Genomic DNA, 22,958 nt, shown 5'->3' with positions numbered 1-22,958 from the left:
TGAGAAAAATGTGTATTCTGTTGTTTTTGGATGGAATGTCCTATAAATAACAACTAAGTCCATCTTGTTTAATGTATCATTTAAAGCTTCTGTTTCCTTATTTATTTTCATTTTGGATGATCTGTCCATTGGTGAAAGTGGGGTGTTAAAGTCCCCTACTATGAGTGTGTTACTGTCGATTTCCCCTTTTATGGCTGTTAGTATTTGCCTTATGTATTGAGGTGCTCCTATGTTGGGTGCATACATATTTACAATTGTTATATCTTCTTCTTGGATCGATCCCTTTATCGTTATGTAGTGTCCTTCTTTGTCTCTTCTAATAGTCTTTATTTTAAAGTCTATTTTGTCTGATATAAGAATTGCTACTCCAGCTTTCTTTTGATTTCCATTTGCATGGAATATCTTTTTCCATCCCCTTACTTTCAATCTGTATGTGTCTCTAGGTCTGAAGTGGGTCTCTTGTAGACAGCATATATATGGGTCTTGTTTTTGTATCCATTCAGCCACTCTGTGTCTTTTGGTGGGAGCATTTAGTCCATTTACATTTAAGGTAATTATTGATATGTATGTTCCTATTCCCATTTCCTTAATTGCTTTGGGTTCGTTCTTGTAGGTATATTCCTTCTGCTGTGTTTCTTGCCTAGAGAAGTTCCTTTAGCATTTGTTGTAAAGCTGGTTTGGTGGTGCTGAACTCTCTCAGCTTTTGCTTGTCTGTAAAGGTTTTAATTTCTCCATCAAATCTGAATGAGATCCTTGCTGGGTAGAGTAATCTTGGTTGCAGGTTTCTCTCCTTCATCACTTTAATTATGTCCTGCCACTCCCTTCTGGCTTGTAGAGTTTCTGCTGAGAGATCAGCTGTTAACCTGATGGGGATTCCCTTGTGTGTTACTTGTTTTTTTTCCCTTGCTGCTTTTCATATGATTTCTTTGTGTTTAATTTTTGACAGTTTGATTAATATGTGTCTTGGTGTATTTCTCCTTGGATTTATTCTGTATGAGACTCTCTGTGCCTCCTGGACTTGATTAACTATTTCCTTTCCCATATTAGGGAAGATTTCAACTATAATCTCTTCAAATATTTTCTCAGTCCCTTTCTTTTTCTCTCCTTCTCCTGGAACCCCTATAATTCGAATGTTGGTGCGTTTAATGTTGTCCCAGAGGTCTCTGAGACTGTCCTCTGTTCTTTTCATTCTTTTTTCTTTATTTTGCTCTGCAGCAGTTCTTTCCACTATTTTATCTTCCACCTCACTTATCCGTTCTTCTGCCTCAGTTATTCTGCTATTGATCCCATCTAGAGTATTTTTCATTTCATTTATTGTGTTTTTAATTGATGCTTGATTCATCTTTAGTTCTTCTAGGTCCTTGTTAACTGTTTCTTGCATTTTGTCTATTCTATTTCCAAGATTTTGGATCTTGGAAATAGAATCTTGGATCAGCTTTACTATCATTATTCTGAATTCTTTTTCAGGTAGACTGCCTATTACCTCTTCATTTGTTAGGTCTGGTAGGTTTTTATCTTGCTCCTTCACCTGCTGTGTGTTTTTCTGTCTTCTCATTTTGCTTATGTTACTGTGTTTGGGGTCTCCTTTTTGCAGGCTGCAGATTCGTAGTTCCTGTTGTTTTTGGTGTCTGTCCCCAGTGGCCAAGGTTGTTTCAGTAGGTTGTGTAGGCTTCCTGGTAGGGGGGACTAGAGCCTGTGTTCTGGTGGTTGAGGCTCGATCTGGTGGGCTGGTCCACGTCTGGTGGTGTGTTTTGGGGTGCCTGTGGCCTTATTATGTTTTTAGGTAGCCTCTCTGCTAATGGGTGGGGTTGTGTTCCTGCCTTGCTAGTTGCTTGGCATAGGGTGACCAGCACTGTAGCTTGCTGGTCGTTGACTGAAGCTGGGTGCTGGTGTTGAGATGGAGATCTCTGGGAGATTTTCGCTGCTTGATATTATGTGGAGCTGGGGGGTCTCTTGTGGACCCGTGTCCTGAAGTTGGCTCTCCCACTTCAGAGGCACAGCACTGACTCGTGGCTGCAGCACCAAGAGCCTTTCATCTACCCGGCTCAGAATAAAAGGGAGAAAAAGTAGAAAGAAAGAATTAGTAGAAGAAAGAAAGAGAGAGGGAAAGGAAGGAAGGAAGAAAGAAAGGAGGGAGGGAGGGAGGAATGAAAGCAAAAAGAAGAGTGAATGGAAGAAGGGAGGGAGGGAGGAAGGAAAGAAAGAAAGACAGGGAGGGAGGAAGGAAAGAAAAAGAAAGTGGAAAGAAGAAGGGTGGGAGGGAGGGAGGGAGGAAAGAAAAAGAAGGAAAGGAGGAGCGGAGGGAGGGAGGAAGGGAAGGTAGGAAAAAAAGAGCAGGTAAAGTAAAATAGAATAAAGTATGAAATATAGTAGCGTTATTAAAATTAAAAAGTAATTATTGAAAAAAAACACGGACCGATAGAACCCTGGGACATATGGTGGAAGCAAAGCTATACAGAGAGAATCTTACACAGAAGATTACACATACACATTCACAAAAAGAGAGCAGGGGGAAAAATCAAAAATCTTGCTCTCCAAGTCCACCTCCTCAATTTGGGATAATTCGTTGTAAAAAGAGGAAAAGGGGGGAAGGTCTTAAATCTTGTCCTCAAAGTCCACTTCCTCAATTTGGGATGATTCGCTGTCCATTTATGCACTCCACAGACGCAGGGCACATCAAATGGGCCGTGGAGCTTTAATCCGCTGCCTCCGAGGCTGCACAGAGAGATTTCCCTGTCTCTGCTCTCAGAGCTCCCGGGTCTCAGCCTTGGACCTGGCCCCGCCTCTGCGCGTAGGTCGCCGCCGGAGGGCGTCCGTTCTTCGCTCAGACAGGACGGGTTTAAAGGAGCCGCTGATTCGGGGGTTCTGGCTCACTCAGGCAGAGGGGAGGGAGGGGCGCGCAGTGTGGGGCGGGCCTGCGGCGGCCGAGGCCGGCGTGACGTTGCACCAGCCCGAGGCGCTCCGTGCGCTTTCCCGGGAAAGCCGCCCCTGGGTCCAGGGACCCCGGCAGTGGCGGGGTGCACAGGTTCCCCGGAAGGCGGGGTGGACAGTGACCTGCGCTCGCACACAGGCCTTGTGGCGGTGGCAGCAGCAGCCCCAGCGTCCCACGCCCGTCTCCGGGGTCCGTGCTTTTAGCCGCGGCTCGCGCCCGTCTCTGGTGCTTCTTTAAGCAGCGCTCTTAATGCCCTCTCCTCGCTCACCAGAAAACAAAAGGGAAGAAAAAATCTCTTGCCTCTTCGGCAGCTCCAGACCCTTTCCCCGGACTGCCTCCGGGCTAGCCGTGGTGCACTAACCCCTTCAGGCTCTCTTCCTGCCGCCAGCCCCAGTCCTCTCCCTGTGCTCCGACTGAAAGCCGATACCCAAGCCTCAGCTCGCGCCCCGCCTGCCCCGGCGGCCAAGCAGACAAGCCTCTCGGGCTGGTGTGTGCCTGAGGGCACCGATCCTCTGTGCCGGAATCTCTCCGCTTTGCCCTCCACACCCCTGTTGCTGTGCTCTCCTCCGCTACTCCGAAGCTTTCCCCCTCCGCCACCTGCAGTCTCCGCCCGCGAAGGGGCTTCTAGTGTGTGGAAACCTTTCCTCCTTCACGGCTCCCTCCCACTGGTGCAGGTCCCGTCCCTATCCTATTGTCTCTGTTTATTCTTTTTTTCTTTTGCCCTACCCAGGTATGTGGGGAGTTTCTTGCCTTTTGGGGGGTCTGAGGTCTTCTGTCAGCATTCAGTAGGTGTTCTGTAGGAGTTGTTCCACGTGTAGATGAATTTCTGATGTATCTGTGGGGAGGAAGGTGATCTCCGCGTCTTACTCTTCCGCCATCTTCCTCCGGGCCCTTTTCTTGCTTCTTGAGTCTGTTTTGATGAGTTAATTTTCTTGGAACTTTTCTGTTTAAGTTTTAAATTTGGTATTATGAAGTTGTTCATGGTAATTTTTTTTTATTGTAAAAAGCATATAACACGAGAGTTATTCTCCTAAACTTTTAAGTGTACAGCACTACTGTTAACGACAAACACAGTGTTCAGCAGAACTCTGGAAACTTTTTTATCTTACATAATTGAAACCTTATATCCATTTAACAGCACTTCCTGCTGTTTTTGAGGTTATTTCCTTTTTTAAAAAATTCCAAAGACTGTTCAGTTATGTCTTTTCTTTCTTTCCCTTCCCCCTGCCTCCATCAGACTTCTAGTGATTTGTCACTCTGGCAAGTCTTTATTGGTTTCTTTAAAAAAGTTTTTTTTTTAATTGAAGTATAGTTGACTTACAATGTTGTGTTAGTTTCTGGTATACAGCAAAGTGATTCAGTTATACATATATATACATACATATGTTCTTTTCAGATTCTTTTCCATTATAGTTTATTACAAGATATTGAATATAGTTCCCTGTGTTATACACTAGGACCTTGTTGTCTATTTTATATATAGTAGTTTGTATCTGCTAATCCCAAACTCCTAATTTATCCCTCCCTCCCCTTTTCCCTTTGGTAACCATAAGTTTGTTTTTATGTCTGTGAGTCTGTTTCTGTTTTGTAAATAAGTTCATTTGTATCTTTTTTCTTTTTTTTCTTTTTTGTGGTACACGGGCCTCTCACTGTGTGGCCTCTCCAGTTGCGGAGCACAGTCTCCAGACGCGCAGGACAAGCAGCCATGGCTCACGGGCCCAGCCGCTCCGCAGCATGTGGGATCTTCCTGGACCAGGGCACGAACCTGCGTCTCCTGCATCGTCACACGGACTCTCAACCACTGCGCCACCAGGGAAGCCCCAGTTGTATCATTTTTTTAAGATTTCACATATAAGGGATATCATATGATATTTGTCTTTTTCTGACTTCACTTAGTATGATAATCTCTGGGTCCATCCATGTTGCTGCAGATGGCATTATTTCAGTCTTTTTTATGACTGAGCAGTATTCCACTGTACATATATACCACATCTTCTTTATCCATTCATCTGTTGATGGACATTTAGGTTGCTTCCAAGTCTTGGCTATTGTAAATAGTGCTGCTATGAACATTGGGGTGTATGTATCTTTTTGAATTAGAGTTTTCTCCAGATATGCCCAGGAGTGAGATTGCTGGATCATATGGTAACTTTATTTTTAGTTTTTTAAGGAACCTCCATACTGTTTTCCAGAATGGCTGCACCAATTTACATTCCCACCAGCAGTGTAGGAGAGTTCCCTTTTCTCCACACCCTCTCCAGCATTTATTATTTGTAAACTTCTAAATGATGGCCATCCTGACCCATGTGAGGTGATGCCTCATTATAGTTTTGATTTGCATTTCTCTGATAATTAGCAATGTTGAGCATCTTTTCATGTGCCTGTTGGCCATCTGTATGCCTCCTTTGGAGAAATGTCTATTTAGGTCTTCTGCTCATATTTTGATTGGGTTGTTTGTTTTTTTGTTATTGAGTTGTTTGTATGAGCTGTTTGAAAATTAATCCCATAAATTAAAAAATTAATGTTTTGCCTGTGTTCTCTTTTAGGAGTTTTTGATGCGATTTGCAAAGGGATTTTTTTTTAAACTTTCCCTTTCTGATATTTCATTGTTAGTGTAAAGAAATGCATCAGATTTGTGTATGTTAATCTTGTATCCTGCTACTTTGCTGAATTTGTTTATCAGTTCTAGTAGTTTTTGTGTGGAGTCTTTAGGGTGTTCTGTATATATTATGTCATCTGCATATAATGACAATGTTACCTCTTCCTTTCCAATTTGGATATCTTTTATTTCTTTTTCTTGTCTGATTGCTGTGGCTAGGACTTTCAATACTATGTTGAATGGAAGTGGTGAGAGTGGGCATACTTGTCTTGTTCCAAATTTTGGCATGAAGGTGTTGTTTTTCACTGTTGAGTATTATGCTGGCTGTGGGTTTGTCATAAATTGCTTTTGTTATGCTTAGATATGTTCCCTCCATACCCACTTTGGTAAGAGTTTTTTTAATCATGAATGGATGTTGAATTTTATCAAATGCTTTTTCTGAGTCTATTGAGATGATCATGTGGTTTTTGTCTTTTGTTTTGTTGATGTGGTGTGTCACATTGATTTTGCATGTGTTGAACCATTCTTGTGACCCTGGGATGAATCCAGCTTGATCATGGTGTATGATCCTTCTTATGTGTTGTTTGGATTCGGTTTGCTAATATTTTGTTGAGAATTTTTGCATCTATATTTGTCAAAGGTACTAGCCTGTAATTTTCTTTTTCGGTAGTGTCTTTGTCTGGTATCAGGGTGATGGTGGCTTCATAAAATCACTTTGGGAGTATTCCCTCTTCTCAGTCTTTTGGAAGAGTTCGAGAAAGATTGGTACTAGTTCTTCTTTGTATGCTTGTTAGAATTCTCCAGTGAAGCCATCCAGTCCTGGACTTTTGTTTGCAGGGAGTTTTTAAATTACAGTTTCTATTTCACTTCTAGTGATCAGCCTGTTCAAATTATCTGTTTCGTCTTGATTCAGTTTTGGTGGGCTGTATGTTTCTAGAAACTTGTCCATTTCTCCTAGGTTGTCCAGTTTGTTGGCATATAATTGTCTATAGTATTCTCTGATGGTTTTTTTGTATTTCTGCAGTGTTAGTTGGTATTTATTCTCTTTCATTTCTTACTTTGTTTATTTTGGGTCCTCTGTCTCTTCTTCTTGGTGAGCCTGGCCAGAGGTTTCTTGATTTTGTTTATTATTTCAAAAAAAACCAGATCTTGATTTTATTGAGTTTTTTCTATTTTTTTTAATCTCTGTTTTATTTATTTCCTCTTTGATCTATATTATTTCTCTCCTTCTTGTGACTGTAGTTTTTGTTTGTTCTTCTTTTTCTAATTCTTTTAGATGGTAGGTTAGGTTGCTTGTTTGAGAGTTTTTCTTGTTTTTTGAGGAAGGTCTATATCACAGTAAACTTCCCTCTTAGATTTTGTGTGTTTGTATTTTTGTTGTCATTTGTCTCAAGGTATTTTTAAAATTTCCTCTTTGATCTCATTGTTGACCCATTGGTTTTTGTTGTAGCATGTTGTTTAGTCTCCTTGTAATCGTTTTTTTCTTGTTTCTCTTTCTATGGTTGATTTCTAGTTTGATGCCATTGTAGTCAGAAAAGATGCTTGAAATAATTTCTATCATCTAAAATATGTTGAGGCTTGTTTTGTGTCCTGGTATGGGTCTAACCTAGAGAATGTTCCATGTGTGCTTGGAAAGAATGTGTAGTATGTATACATTTTGACCGTAATGTCCTGAAAATATCAATTAAGTCTAACTGTTCTATTATGTCATTTAGGATCTCTGTTGTCTTATTGATCTTCAGTCTGGAAGATCTGTCCATTGATGTCAGTGGGGTGTTAAAGTCTCCTACTATTATTGTATTCCCATCCATCTCTCCCTTTATGTCTGTTAGTATTTGTTTTATGTATTTAGGTGCTCCTATATTGGCTGTATATATGTTAACGAGTGTAATATCCTCTTCTTGTATTGATCCTTTTATCATTATATAGTGTCCTTCTCTAGCTTTCTTTTTATGGCTTTTGTTTTAAAGTTGATTTTATCTGATATGAGTATTGCTACCCCCACTTTCTTGTCATTTTCATTTGCATGAAATATCTTTTTTCCATCTCCTCACTCTCAGTCTATGTGTGTCCCTCATCCTAAAGTGGGTTATTGGTTTCCTAAAGAGCTAGGTTTTGGTTTTGTTGAGCTGCTATTATATGTTTGTTTCCTATTTCATTAATTTCTGCTCTTACCATTTTTTTCCTCCTTTACTTTTGTGTGATTTATTTTTTCTAACATTCCTACTAGTTGAGATGGCTGTTTAGCTCATTAATTTTGAGTTCTTTTTTTTTTGAGTTCCTTTTTTATGTATAAAAATTTAAGTCCTGATATATGTCATTTTTATCATACAATTCTAAGTATTTCTAAAGTTCCATTGTAATTTTTTTCTTTGTGCTATGTTATATAGAAGTGTTTTAGAAATACATTTCCAAATGTAAGAGGATTTTAATCAAGTTTTTTTGGTATTTAATAATTTCTAATTTTTTTAAATTGAAGTATACTTGAGTTATAATACCATATTAGTTTCAGGTATATAACAGTGATTTGATTTTTTTGGAGTTACACACCATACAAAGTTGGTATAAGACATTGACTATATTCCCTGTGCTATACATTACATCCCTGTAATTTATTTATTTTATAACTGGTAGTTCGTACCTCTTAATCCCCTTCACCTATTTTGTACCTTCCCCCACCCCTCTCCCATCTGGCAAACCACTATTTGTTTTCTGTATCTGTTACTCTTTTCTGTGTTGTGTATTTGTTTGCTTGCTTTATTTTTTAGATTTCACATATAAGTGAAAATATACAGTATTTGTCTTTCTTTTGGTAACTTCCAATTTGATTGCATTGCAATTAGAGAATTTTGTATATATGATATTGATTTTTGAAATTGTTGAATTTGCATTTTGGCCTTCCACGTGGCCAGTTTTTATGAACATTCTATTGTTGAATGTCAACTTCTTTAATGTTTTTAGTTCTGTGAATGTGCACAGTGTTCTGTGGATGACTGTAATTTACCTATTCTCCTTTGATTATTTTTGGCTGTTATAGACAATGCTTATAAAAACATCTTTGTGTGTATCTGTTACCATCTGAGTGTATCCACAGGGAAAATCATACTAGTATACTTCCAAAAAGTATTTTCTTTTAAAAAATCAGGATCAAGATTGATCCAGTTTATAGTTTCAATATTGTATATGATTTGTGCTTGTTTTGCTGTGTCCTTGACTAGTCTCAGTATTAGCAAACTGTTTTCCAGTCAGTTGTGGTTGAGAAAATTATATCCTTTTTTTGATTTCCAATTTCTTTAATTATGAGTGAGAGACACTTTTTTTTTCTTTCTTTTGGAGAACTACCTATTCTTATTCATAGCCCATTTTTCTACTAGGCTTTTCATCTTTTTTAGTGCTATATAAAATTTTTCCTTTGCCATGTGGATGGCACTTTGAGAAGGTTTAAAGTTTGCTTACCACCAAGGTACTTTTTTTGTTATTTTGACTTGCTTCAAATGTTATTTGCTTTAGAAATGGATGATGGATCTTCTCGAAGAGATCGTTTAATGAGAAGCAGATTTGCCTCTGGGAGGAGTTTGGGAAACAGGGGTAAGTATCTTTCCTTAATCGTCTGTTAAATAGTTGAATAGTGGAATGAATAGAGGCCTTTATGGCTGTTTAGTGCAAGGTAAAATCTTTTATAACTTAGTGTATAGTAGACTTCGTTGGGATAATGAGTTTTTTTTTTTTGATGTCTGTTTTTTTTTTTTGCTGCTTTACTTTTTTAAGATAGTAGGCAGTAGTTAAATTGATTAGATAGACTGGTTAAAGAGAGTTGCTTCCCAGAGCTTCTTCAGGTGTTGGTGATTATTGTTCCCAACAGTTGGCATGGGAGGAATGTTTGTAAAAGCTCCAAAGATTATGGTGTGAAGGACCTCTTTAAGTTTTATATTTCTCAAGAAAAGGCAGTATGGAAAGCAGTCTGTTAGCTCATTAATATTAAGAGGTTGTTTTCCCCAAATTGGAATTTTTTGTTGCTACTTTTAGAACAACCAGCACTAGATTTGACAGATAACGACCCAGCAGAATACCTTCCTCCAGTCCATTTTTAGATTTGATATTAAAATGCTGAAAATATTCTGCACTATGTTTTATTATAGTGCAACAAAATATTTATTATTAGAACCTCATTAAATGGTCATATGGATTTTTAAATAAATTTATTTCTTTTATGGGATGCCATAAGCTAGGGTTAATTGGCAGTTTTAAATATACATGACACTCTTGAATTTATTAAGTATTATTTTTTGAAAAACGTCAATCCTAGATATTTTTATTCATTGGAAACTAAAGGTTGATGCGTGTATTTCATTTGCCATTTGGAAAATTTAATATTTTTAAATACAGTTGACATAAATGTGAACTTTTATGTTTTGACATGTTTCTGCTACTAATGGAAATAATTTATTTGTTAAATATGCCTATATACATTTTGTTTTTTAAGCCTGCATATTAAGTAAGAGTCGTTGATGATTTGGAGCATGTAGTTGTGCTAAGAGGTTGAAGTGTGGGTTTTGTTTGCTACTACTAAGATTAGAAATACAAGTACCTTAATATTATACTCAGGGAACTATTTAATATTTAGATATATTCTAAAATCCTAATTTAGAATGGGTTATAATACTTTTTGATGAAGACTTCTAAACATTGTTGAATAAAGCCTTTTTAAACGAGAAAGCCATCACTGAGAGAGACTTTACTATAAATTGTTAATTCCATATGTTGTAGGTTGAAATACATTAAATTTCTGATCAAAACTGTTTGTAAATGTTAATACTTTAAAAAGTTATCTTTGAAAAGAATCTGAAAAAGAATAAACATATGTGTATGTATAACTGAATCACTTTGCTGTACACCTGAAACTAATACATTATAAATCATCTATACTCCAATAAAATTAAAATAAAAAAAGAAAAAAGTTATCTTTAATACTACATATAATCCTAGAAATTCATAGAAGATCCATGAGTATAACCCCTTTCCTGAATGATCCATTTAACATTTCAGCTATTTTCAATCTCTGTGATATTTGTTCTCAGAACTTGCATATCTAGTCACATGGTTTTGAAATTGACTCTTAATTGCTTAACATATATATCGATTAGCTTTTTATCTTCTGTGAAGTATGGCCTAAAAAGCCTTAACTTCCTGAATCACACACTTCTTTAGAATCTGATGAAAATACTGATAGTTGCATATATGCAATTTTGCATTTGGCATTAGGAGTTTCACAGATCCCTTAACTCCTCTGCACTAGGATATTTCAGATAGAGGTAAGACAGTTTAGGAGGATCACAAGATAATGATAGTTATCCCAATGATAGTTTGAAGTGGCAGTTTATGATGTTTTGGATGTCTGTTCTAAGTTTTTGTTTCAAATACCTGTGCTGCTTGCCATAGCAGCTCTGCCCTCAGAATTCTTAACTTAGTGGTAGAGAAACACACGGAAAGAAATATTGCTAAAAAAGAGATACACATAGTATGCTGTGGGAATGTGACTGAAGGATTGACTATGGATGGAGAACTGAAGGAGGACTTCACTGAAGAGGTGGCTTTTGAACCCGACTTTTGAAGAGTGAAAAGAATTTTGCTAGGAAAAATAGGAAAGCAGGGAATGTCATGCTGAAGGAACAGCCTGTAGGAAGGTGGAAAATATTAGAAGTTCACAATGTGGAGTATGGGAAGTTGTTTTATGAATTAAAATGTTGGGTATTCAGAGCCATGTAGTGGGGGATAAAGCTAATAAGGCTGATATGAGGAAATACTATGGAGGGGTGGGAGGTAAAGGGGAGTGGTATTCATAGCAGTTTTTTCTTCATTATGTAGTCCCTTCCTAATTTTAATTTTAAAAAGTGGAAAGACTGAGAGCAACTGAAGTACTAGAAAAATGAATAAGTAACAGAATAATTACAGGACAGCAGTGTAAAATTTTCAGTAGCAATGACTTTCACATAGGGGTATAATGTAAATATCTATCAGGGTGAGGTTTCAATATATAGAAAATCAGAGTTGAATTTCTTGATTAAAGGTCACTAGTAAAATAACACCTAGTAGACAGTTGTATTTCACCAATAGTATATTTGTTTTTACTTTGGTGTAATTTAATGATTTTAAAAAGTTGCAGGTGTATTTTATCTTTATAAGTTCCTGTACTACTCTCTCCTTGTCCTTAGGAGTTCCCTTAACCCACAGGTTCATTTAATTCCTAGTTATTGATGGCACACTTGATTTTGTATGTTGAAGAGTTTTAACTCTATCTGAACTTTTTCAGATCCTGGCAAGTCTAATAAAAGAGAGAATACATCCACAATGGGTGGCTTTGGAGTTGGAAGGAGTTTTGGAAACAGAGGTAACCTGCTTATGATATCTTACAATCAAAACTTAAGTGACCCCATGTTTTATAGTCTTTGAATTCTGTTTCCCTTTAATATACATAGAAAATGTGTGCCTTTCCCAAGACTTCATGTGGATCACAAGGGAGTGCTTTCACTTTCCTAGTCACAGTTTAGAGCAGCAGTTTATGCTGCTTTGGATGTGTCTGCTACTCTATTTCGCTTTTTTTTTTTCTTTTTAATAGCCATGCTACTTGCTGCAACATCTCTTCAAATTGATTTACCCCACAGGTGAACCCCAGTTCTTTTCTACTATACTCATGACTTGATTTCCCTGTTCCCACAAGCAAGAGATCTATCTTATACTTCCAAAGGTGAATCTGAGTCTCCATCGTTACTTGAACAAAGAACCAGTAGAACCTTTGAAATTACATTTTTTTCCGTAAAAACTTTAAAAACTGTAAAGTAGAACTTAGGTAAGAGTTTAAGATCAAGACCAGTAGTGTGTAGGTGGAAGACTTTCTCAAGCATTTTGGAGACCCAGCACTTGACTTTTCTGGGAGAGGTGTATGGAGGGGAAGGGGCAATTGTAGATGGCAGTAGAACGTAATCCTTCTCTGAACCAACTTCAAAGATTGCAAATATTTAAATGAATAAAATAACTCAAAATCCAAGTTTTGTGATATATAGTCTTTTTGTAGGGATTATCTTTATTTTGAAATTACATATCTGTTCAAGGAAAAAGTGTCATCCAATCATATATTGAGGCCAAAGGGTACTTATTTTTTATATGCTAATTGGGTATTAAATTTCCAAGAGGTTTAATGCTGGAGGGTACATTAGATTTGTTGAACCTGAGATGTTAAATGACTTGATATGTAGACATTTTGCATATAGATTTTTTTAAAATATATTTTTTATTTATTTACTTTTGGCTGTGTTGGGTCTTCATTGCTGTGCAGGCTTTCTCTTGCAGCGAGCGGGAACTACTCTTCATTGCGGAGCACGGGCTCTAGGCGTGCCGACTTCAGTAGTCGTGGCATGTGGGCTCAGTAGTTGTGGCTCGCGGGCTCTAGAGCGCAGGTTCAGTAGTTGTGGCGCACAGGCTTAGTTGCTCCGCGGCATGTGGGATCTTCCCTGACCAGGGCTCAAACCCATGTTCCCTGCATTGGCAGATGGATTCTTAACCACTGTGCCACCAGGGAAGTCCCTGCCTATAAATTTAACATCTGTCAAACAGTAACTGATTGGTTTCTGTAGTACAGAAGCCATAATTTAATGTATTTTATTATTTAGGTTAGATACTAATTGATAGGCATTGCATATTGACATTAGTTTTAACTTACATTATTCCCTGAGGATCTCTGCAGTAAAGATCATTTTATTAAGGCTCAAATTTTCAAAATTTTATGAATATTTTGATGGATGCTTTAAAAATGAATTTTAGAGATATATCTATATGCTCCAGAGATGCATAAATCTGGAGACACAAGTTTTTTTTGTTTTTTGTTTTTTTTTTAGTTTCTGCTTTATAACAAAGTGAATCAGTCATACATATACATCTGTTCCCACATCCCTTCCCTCATGCATCTCCCTCCCTCCCACCCTCCCCATCCCACCCCTCCAGGTGGTCACAAAGCACCGAGCTGATCTCCCTGTGCTCTGCGGCTGCTTCCCACTATCTATCTACCTTACGTTTGGTAGTGTATATATGTCCATGCCTCTCTTTCGCTTTGTCACAGCTTACCCTTCCCACTCCCCATATCCTCAAGTCCATTCTCTAGTAGGTCTGTGTCTTTATTCCCGTTTTACCCCTAGGTTCTTCATGACATTTTTAAAAAAATTCCATATATATGTGTTAGCATACGGTATTTGTCTTTTACTTCACTCTGTATGACAGACTCTAGATCTATCCACCTCATTACAAATAGCTCAGTTTCGTTTCTTTTTATGGCTGAGTAATATTCCATTGTATGTATGTGCCACATCTTCTTTATCCATTCATCCGATGATGGACACTTAGGTTGTTTCCAGCTCCGGGCTGTTGTGAATAGAGCTGCAATGAACATTTTGGTACATGTCTCTTTTTGAATTATGGTTTTCTCAGGGTATATGCCTAGTAGTGGGATTGCTGGATCATATGGTAGTTCTATTTTTAGTTTTTTAAGGAACCTCCATACTGTTCTCCATAGTGGCTGTACCAATTCACATTCCCACCAGCAGTGCAAGAGTGTTCCCTTTTCTCCACACCCTCTCCAGCATTTATTGTTTTTAGATTTCTTGATGATGGCCATTCTGACTGGTGTGAGATGATATCTCATTGTAGTTTTGATTTGCATTTCTCTAATGATTAATGATGTTGAGCATTCTTTCATGTGTTTGTTGGCAGTCTGTATATCTTCTTTGGAGAAATGCCTATTTAAGTCTTCTGCCCATTTTTGGATTGGGTTGTTTGTTTTTTTGCTATTGAGCTGCATGAGCTGTTTATAAATTTTGGAGATTAATCCTTTGTCAGTTGCTTCATTTGCAAATATTTTCTCCCATTCTGAGGGTTGTCTTTTGGTCTTGTTTATGGTTTCCTTTGCTGTGCAAAAGCTTTGAAGTTTCATTAGGTCCCATTTGTTTATCTTTGTTTTTCTTTCCATTTCTCTAGGAGGTGGGTCCAAAAGGATCTTGCTGTGATTTATGTCATAGAGTGTTCTGCCTATGTTTTCCTCTAAGAGTTTGATAGTGTCTGGCCTTACATTTAGGTCTTTAATCCATTTTGAGCTTATTTTTGTGTATGGTGTTAGGGAATGATCTAATCTCATACTTTTACATGTCCCTGTCCAGTTTTCCCAGCACCACTTATTGAAGAGGCTGTCCTTTCTCCACTGTACATTCCTGCTTCCTTTATCAAAGATAAGTTGACCATATGTGCGTGGGTTTATCTCTGGGCTTTCTATCCTGTTCCATTGAGCTATCTTTCTGTTTTTGTGCCAGTACCACACTGTCTTGATTACTGTAGCTTTGTAGTATAGTCTGAAGTCAGGGAGCCTGATTCCTCCAGCTCCGTTTTTCGTTCTCAAGATTGCTTTGGCTATTCGGGGTCTTTTGTTTTTCCAAACAAATTTTGAAATTTTTTGTTCTAGTTCTGTGAAAAATGCCAGTGGTAGTTTGATAGGGATTGCATTGAATCTGTAGATTGCTTTGGGTAGTAGAGTCATTTTCACAATATTGATTCTTCCAATCCAGGAGCATGGTATATCTCTCCATCTATTTGTATCATCTTTAATTTCTTTCATCAGTGTCTTATAATTTTCTTCATACAGGTCTTTTGTCTCCTTAGGTAGGTTTATTCCTAGATATTTTATTCTTTTTGTTGCAATGGTAAATGGGAGTGTTTTCTTGATTTCATTTTCAGATTTTTCATCATTAGTGTACAGGAATGCCAGAGATTTCTGTGCATTAATTTTGTATCCTGCTACTTTACCGAATTCATTGATTAGCTCTAGTAGTTTTCTGGTAGCCTCTTTAGGATTCTCTATGTATAGTATCATGTCATCTGCAAACAGTGACAGCTTTACTTCTTCTTTTCCAATTTGGATTCCTTTTATTTCCTTTTCTTCTCTGATTGCTGTGGCTAGAACTTCCAAAATTAGGTTGAATAAGAGTGGTGAGAGTGGGCAGCCTTGTCTTATTCCTGATCTTAGTGGAAATGGTTTCAGTTTTTCACCATTGAGGACAATGTTGGCTGTGGGTTTGTCATATATGGCCTTTATTATGTTGAGGAAAGTTCCCTCTATGCCTACTTTCTGCAGGGATTTTATCATAAATGGGTGTTGAATTTTGTCGAAAGCTTTCTCTGCATCTATTGAGATGATCATATGGTTTTTCTCCTTCAACTTGTTAATATGGTGTATCACATTGATTGATTTGCGTATATTGAAGAATCCTTGCATTCCTGGAATAAACCCCACTTGATCATGGTGTATGATCGTTTTAATGTGCTGTTGGATTCTGTTTGCTAGTATTTTGTTGAGGATTTTTGCATCTATGTTCATCAGTGATATTGGCCTGTAGTTTTCTTTCTTTGTGACATCCTTGCCTGGTTTTGGTATCAAGGTGATGGTGGCCTCATAGAATGAGTTTGGGAGTGTTCCTTCCTCTGAAATTGTTTGGAAGAGTTTGAGAAGGATAGGTGTTAGCTCTTCTCTAAATGCTTGATAGAATTCGCCTGTGAAGCCATCTGGTCCTGGGCTTTTGTTTGTTGGAAGATTTTTTATCACAGTTTCAATTTCAGTGCTTGTGATTGGTCTATTCATATTTTCTATTTCTTCCTGTTTCAGTCTTGGCAGGTTGTGCATTTCTAAGAATTTGTCCATTTCTTTCAGGTTGTCCATTTTATTGGCATAGAGTTGCTTGTAGTAATCTCTCATGATCTTTTGTATTTCTGCAGTGTCAGTTGTTACTTCTCCTTTTTCATTTCTAATTCTATTGATTTGAGTCTTCTCCCTTTTTTTCTTGATGAGTCTGGCTAATGGTTTGTCTATTTTGTTTAACTTCTCAAAGAACCAGCTTTTAGTTTGGTTGATCTTTGCTATCGTTTCCTTCATTTCTTTTTCATTTATTTCTGATCTGATCTTTATGATTTCTTTCCTTCTGCTAGCTTTGGGGGTTTTTTGTTCTTCTTTCTCTAATTGCTTTAGGTGCAGGGTCAGGTTGTTTACTCGAAATGTTTCCTGTTTCTTAAGGTGGGATTGTATTGCTATAAACTTCCCCCTTAGAACTGCTTTTGCTACGTCCCATAGGTTTTGGGTCGTCGTGTCTCCATTGTCATTTGTTTCTAGGTATTTTTTTATTTCCTCTTTGATTTCTTCAGTGATCACTTTGTTATTGAGTAGTGTATTGTTTAGCCTCCATGTGTTTGTATTTTTTACAGATCTTTTCCTGTAATTGATGTCTAGTCTCATAGCATTGTGGTCGGAAAAGATACTTGATACAATTTCAATTTTCTTAAATTTACCAAGGCTTGATTTGTGACCCAAGATATGATCTATCCTGGAGAATGTTCCATGAGCACTTGAGAAAAATGTGTATTCTGTTGTTTTTGGATGGAATGTCCTATAAATAACAACTAAGTCCATCTTGTTTAATGTATCATTTAAAGCTTCTGTTTCCTTATTTATTTTCATTTTGGATGATCTGTCCATTGGTGAAAGTGGGGTGTTAAAGTCCCCTACTATGAGTGTGTTACTGTCGATTTCCCCTTTTATGGCTGTTAGTATTTGCCTTATGTATTGAGGTGCTCCTATGTTGGGTGCATACATATTTACAATTGTTATATCTTCTTCTTGGATCGATCCCTTTATCGTTATGTAGTGTCCTTCTTTGTCTCTTCTAATAGTCTTTATTTTAAAGTCTATTTTGTCTGATATAAGAATTGCTACTCCAGCTTTCTTTTGATTTCCATTTGCATGGAATATCTTTTTCCATCCCCTTACTTTCAATCTGTATGTGTCTCTAGGTCTGAAGTGGGTCTCTTGTAGACAGCATATATATGGGTCTTGTTTTTGTATCCATTCAGCCACTCTGTGTCTTTTGGTGGGAGCATTTAGTCCATTTACATTTAAGGTAATTATTGATATGTATGTTCCTATTCCCATTTCCTTAATTGCTTTGGGTTCGTTCTTGTAGGTATATTCCTTCTGCTGTGTTTCTTGCCTAGAGAAGTTCCTTTAGCATTTGTTGTAAAGCTGGTTTGGTGGTGCTGAACTCTCTCAGCTTTTGCTTGTCTGTAAAGGTTTTAATTTCTCCATCAAATCTGAATGAGATCCTTGCTGGGTAGAGTAATCTTGGTTGCAGGTTTCTCTCCTTCATCACTTTAATTATGTCCTGCCACTCCCTTCTGGCTTGTAGAGTTTCTGCTGAGAGATCAGCTGTTAACCTGATGGGGATTCCCTTGTGTGTTGTTTTTTTTCCCTTGCTGCTTTTCATATGATTTCTTTGTGTTTAATTTTTGACAGTTTGATTAATATGTGTCTTGGTGTATTTCTCCTTGGATTTATTCTGTATGAGACTCTCTGTGCCTCCTGGACTTGATTAACTATTTCCTTTCCCATATTAGGGAAGTTTTCAACTATAATCTCTTCAAATATTTTCTCAGTCCCTTTCTTTTTCTCTCCTTCTCCTGGAACCCCTATAATTCGAATGTTGGTGCGTTTAATGTTGTCCCAGAGGTCTCTGAGACTGTCCTCTGTTCTTTTCATTCTTTTTTCTTTATTTTGCTCTGCAGCAGTTCTTTCCACTATTTTATCTTCCACCTCACTTATCCGTTCTTCTGCCTCAGTTATTCTGCTATTGATCCCATCTAGAGTATTTTTCATTTCATTTATTGTGTTTTTAATTGATGCTTGATTCATCTTTAGTTCTTCTAGGTCCTTGTTAACTGTTTCTTGCATTTTGTCTATTCTATTTCCAAGATTTTGGATCTTGGAAATAGAATCTTGGATCAGCTTTACTATCATTATTCTGAATTCTTTTTCAGGTAGACTGCCTATTACCTCTTCATTTGTTAGGCCTGGTAGGTTTTTATCTTGCTCCTTCACCTGCTGTGTGTTTTTCTGTCTTCTCATTTTGCTTATGTTACTGTGTTTGGGGTCTCCTTTTTGCAGGCTGCAGATTCGTAGTTCCTGTTGTTTTTGGTGTCTGTCCCCAGTGGCCAAGGTTGTTTCAGTAGGCTGTGTAGCCTTCCTGGTGGGGGGGACTAGAGCCTGTGTTCTGGTGGTTGAGGCTCGATCTTGTCTTTCTGGTGGACAGGTACACGTCTGGTGGTGTGTTTTGGGGTGCCTGTGGCCTTATTATGTTTTTAGGCAGCCTCTCTGTTAATGGGTGAGGTTGTGTTCCTGCCTTGCTAGTTGCTTGGCATAGGGTGACCAGCACTGTAGTTTGCTGGTCGTTGACTGAAGCTGGGTGCTGGTGTTGAGATGGAGATCTCTGGGAGATTTTCGCTGCTTGATATTATGTGGAGCTGGGAGGTCTCTTGTGGACCCGTGTCCTGAAGTTGGCTCTCCCACTTCAGAGGCACAGCACTGACTCGTGGCTGCAGCACCAAGAGCCTTTCATCTACCCGGCTCAGAATAAAAGGGAGAAGAAATAGAAAGAAAGAATTAGTAGAAGAAAGAGAGAGAGAAAGAAAGGAAGAAGGAAAGAAAGGAAGGAAGAAAGGAAGAAAGGAGGGAGGGAGGAAGGAAAGAAAGAAAGACAGGAGGGAGGGAGGGAGGAAGGAAAGAAAAAGAAAGTGAAAGGAAGAGGGGTGGGAGGGAGGGAGGAAGGAAAGAAAAAGCAAGTGAAAGGAAGAAGGGAGGGAGGGAGGAAAGAAAGAGAAAGAAGGAAAGGAGGGGCGGAGGGAGGGAGTGAGGAAGGGAAGGTAGGAAAAAAAGAAAGAGCAGGTAAAGTAAAATAGAATAAAGTATGAAATATAGTAGCGTTATTAAAATTAAAAAGTAATTATTGAAAAAAAACACGGACCGATAGAACCCTGGGACATATGGTGGAAGCAAAGCTATGCAGAGAGAATCTTACACAGAAGATTACACATACACATTCACAAAAAGAGAGCAGGGGGAAAAATAAAAAATCTTGCTCTCCAAGTCTACTTCCTCAATTTGGGTTACTTCGTTGTAAAAAGAGGAAAAGGGCGAGAAGTCTGAAATCTTGCTAAGTCCACCTCCTTAATTTGGGATAATTCGTTGTAAAAAGAGGAGAAGGGGGGAAGGTCTTAAATCTTGTCCTCAAAGTCCACTTCCTCAATTTGGGATGATTCGCTGTCCATTCATGCACTCCACAGACGCAGGGCACATCAAATGGGCCGTGGAGCTTTAATCCGCTGCCTCGGAGGCTGCACAGAGAGATTTCCCTGTCTCTGCTCTCACAGCTCCCGGGTCTCAGCCTTGGACCGGCCCCGCCTCTGCGCGTAGGTCCCGCAGGGCGTCCGTTCTTCGCTCAGACAGGACGGGTTTAAAGGAGCCGCTGATTCGGGGGCTCTGGCTCACTCAGGCAGAGGGGAGGGAGGGGTACGCAGTGCGGGGCGGGCCTGCGGCGGCAGAGGCCGGCGTGACGTTGCACCAGCCCGAGGCGCTCCGTGTGCTTTCCCGGGAAAGCCGTCCCCGGGTTCCGGGACCCCGGCAGTGGCGGGGTGCACAGGCCCCCCGGAAGGCGGGGCGGACAGTGACCCGCGCTCGCACACAGGCCCCGCGGCGGCGGCAGCAGCAGCAGCCCCAGCGTCCCACGCCCGTCTCCGGGGTCCGCGCCTTTAGCCGCGGCTCGCGCCCGTCTCCAGCGCTTCCCACAGCAGCCCTCTTAATGCCCTCTCCTCGCGCACCAGGAAACAAAAGGGAAGAAAAAGCCTCTTGCCTCTTCGGCAGCTCCAGACCCTTTCCCCGGACTGCCTCCGGGCTAGCCGTGGTGCACTAACCCCTTCAGGCTCTCTTCCTGCCGCCAGCCCCAGTCAGCTCCCTGCGCTCCGACCCACAAGTTTTTATTAAATGAGAAATTTGAAAGCAGAGCTTGATGAAAGATTGTTTCTTTTAAATTTTATAAACAAAAAGAAGTTGGCCGAATTTCCTTGTTATTGAGAAGGGGAAAATTATTGAATATTGGATTATAATTTAGTTGTATTGTCCTCCAGCAGATAAGAGATTACAAATTAATTTATAAAGTTTAAAAAGTTTTTATATTTTGAATAGAAAGTACATAGTGGTTATAGTGATATATATACACACACAGCCATATACATATAGAGGAATATATGACATTTGAGGTAATATAAGATTGGCTGGTATTTTAATAAACTGACACAAGGAAGAAGTTGTCATACAATGTGTATGAATTCTCATTCACTGTTTATATATACAGTTGTATGTGGTTTATACTGTTTTAAAGGGGCATCAAAACTAGAAGTCCCTATAAAGAGTGTGTTTCTTTGTTTCTATGTTTCTCTTTTTCTCTCTCTTTTTCTTTCTTTCTTCTACAAAGGTATAGGTAATTGTTGTTTTCAGAAATGTGCAAGTTTAATTTTATATTTTTTGTAGGTTTTTCAAATAACAAGTTTGAAGAAGGTGATAGCTCTGGTTTCTGGAGAGGTAAGTTCATTGTTTTTTTGTAGTGACTTAAGAATTTAGTGTCCAGAGTACCTGCTAAAGAGAAACTAAGATTAATTATCTTAGTCTGTTCCGGTTCTATTTTATTTAAACCCGTTTTATAACGCAGCTATAGCCAGAGTCTTAACCAAGAATTGAGCCATCCTAATTTGGCCTATTGTCACCTGTCTTAATTAATCTATAAAGTGCAACTTTTGAATGCTGTGCTTCCTTAAGAAAAAGAGGATAGTAGATAAAGCAAGTCAAGAATCAGAATTCCACTTTCATATATAAATACAGTTTGAGACATGTAGGTCTTTATTCAGACTCAAATAAGTATTAACAGTGGAAAAAGATTCATGAGACTGTGGATCACTGCTGAAATCAAAGACATTTCTGTCAGAGGTACTGACACTCTGGTTTGGAGGAACACAGAGAATGATGAGAATAGAGTAATGTTACCAGAAGGTAGACTACAATAATTAACAGTACTTTTCCAGGAGAGCCTGGTTGAGTAGATTTGGGTGAGGCCCTGGAACCTGTATTTAAAAAGCATCCCTGGTGACTCTGATGCCTCTTTTGTTTGGTAACCACTAATCTATGGAATCTTTATAACATAATACACTTTGGAGTTCCAGACTTTGTTTCATGTCCCTGCTCTGCTATCTGCTTGTTGAATAACATAGAGCAAGTTGCTTAATTTCTCGGAGCCACAATTTCCTCTTCTGTAGACTGGAGACCATTCATTTTATAGCTTGTTAGGCACACTAAATGAGAATCTGTGTAAAAGCACGAAGCTTAGTCCCAGACACATTCATGGTAAACGGTAAATGTCACCTATCTTCATTAAATATTTGAGACTTGATCTTAACTGTGATTCTCAAAATCAAAACCAAACCTAGACCTGATCACCTTGAAACCCTTTTGGAACATGGTGGGCTTTTAATATATCAGTTAAGACTGCTTCTCCAAACTACTGTTCAGTCTCATTCTCCCTGCTTTTGTCTGCTTTTTCTCCTATCCTGTTTTAATGAAAACATATGTAACATACAACTAATATTTGAGAGAAGAAAAACATCACCATTTTTATCCTTTTCCATTTCTCCTTGTCCTAATTTTCCAACTTTTAATTAGTATTCAAGATCATTTCTACTCACCAAAGACATTCCTTCCTCCCCAGTTGACTCTTTAGTGATGAGCCAGAGTGCTTTTGAGCACAAATTCCAATTTCTCACAGCACTTGAGAGAACTTCTCTCCTCCAAAATGGTCTACTTTCTTCCTTTGATCTATTTACTATTTCTTTTTTTTTAACATCTTTATTGGAGTATAATTGCTTTACAATGGTGTGTTAGTTTCTGCTTTATAACAAAGTGAATCAGTTATACATATGTTCCCATATCTCTTCCCTCTTGTGTATCCCTCCCCACCACCCTTCCTATCCTTATTTACTTCTTCTATTCTCAGTTTTAGTTCCCCTAAACTAAAAAATTGTGTATATTCCTAAAAAATTCTTTCACTCTCACAGTTGTCGGCAAGCCCAGGAGCAGGTTTTGCTATCATTATAGAAGCTTTTTCTCTGCACACAGATGTGTAGAGTGTTTTGTGGTTATTTTCTCTGCAGTCTCATGTCCCCTAGCTGGTATAGTATAGTGATAAGGAGCTCAGACACCTTGGGTTTGAGACCCAGATGCTCCTCCTGTCAGTTGTGTTATCTTAAAAAATTTGTTTAACTTCTCTGTATTTCTTTTTCTCTGTTTATAATTTGAGGATAATACCCACCTCGTAAGGTTTTTGTGAGGACTTAAAAAGTTAAAACAGACTTCATTTAGAGCAGTGCTAGACAGATACTAAGTTCTATTTGTTGTTACTACTATTATTTTTATATAATTAATAGATTATAACTGATCTTGGGATCATTGTCTCATTTTTGTTTGCA

At 38.5% G+C, this 22,958-nt stretch overlaps 1 protein-coding gene across 3 annotated transcripts in view; it reads left to right on the top strand.

Annotated features, from left to right (window-relative positions):
- Nucleotides 1-22,958, top strand: part of DDX4 (DEAD-box helicase 4) — a gene marked incomplete at both ends in the record, with an annotated part of 84,936 nt that overhangs the window by 25,163 nt on the left and 36,815 nt on the right. For 2 of the 3 annotated variants that reach the window (XM_079702222.1, XM_079702220.1), the window contains 3 exons: nt 9,042-9,119; nt 11,842-11,919; nt 20,974-21,024. In XM_079702222.1, the coding sequence (XP_079558348.1) occupies nt 9,042-9,119; nt 11,842-11,919; nt 20,974-21,024 (207 nt within the window). Of the gene's footprint in view, nt 1-9,041; nt 9,120-11,841; nt 11,920-20,973; nt 21,029-22,958 lie in introns of all 3 variants that reach the window. The other variant, XM_079702221.1, reaches the window with a different exon arrangement.

Source organism: Hyperoodon ampullatus (assembly GCF_949752795.1).
Source record: "Hyperoodon ampullatus genome assembly, chromosome: 4".
In the NCBI taxonomy this organism is placed as follows: Eukaryota; Metazoa; Chordata; class Mammalia; order Artiodactyla; family Ziphiidae; genus Hyperoodon; species Hyperoodon ampullatus.
The sequence above is the reverse complement of the archived record's forward strand: the minus strand, read 5'-3'. Positions and strand labels throughout refer to the sequence as shown.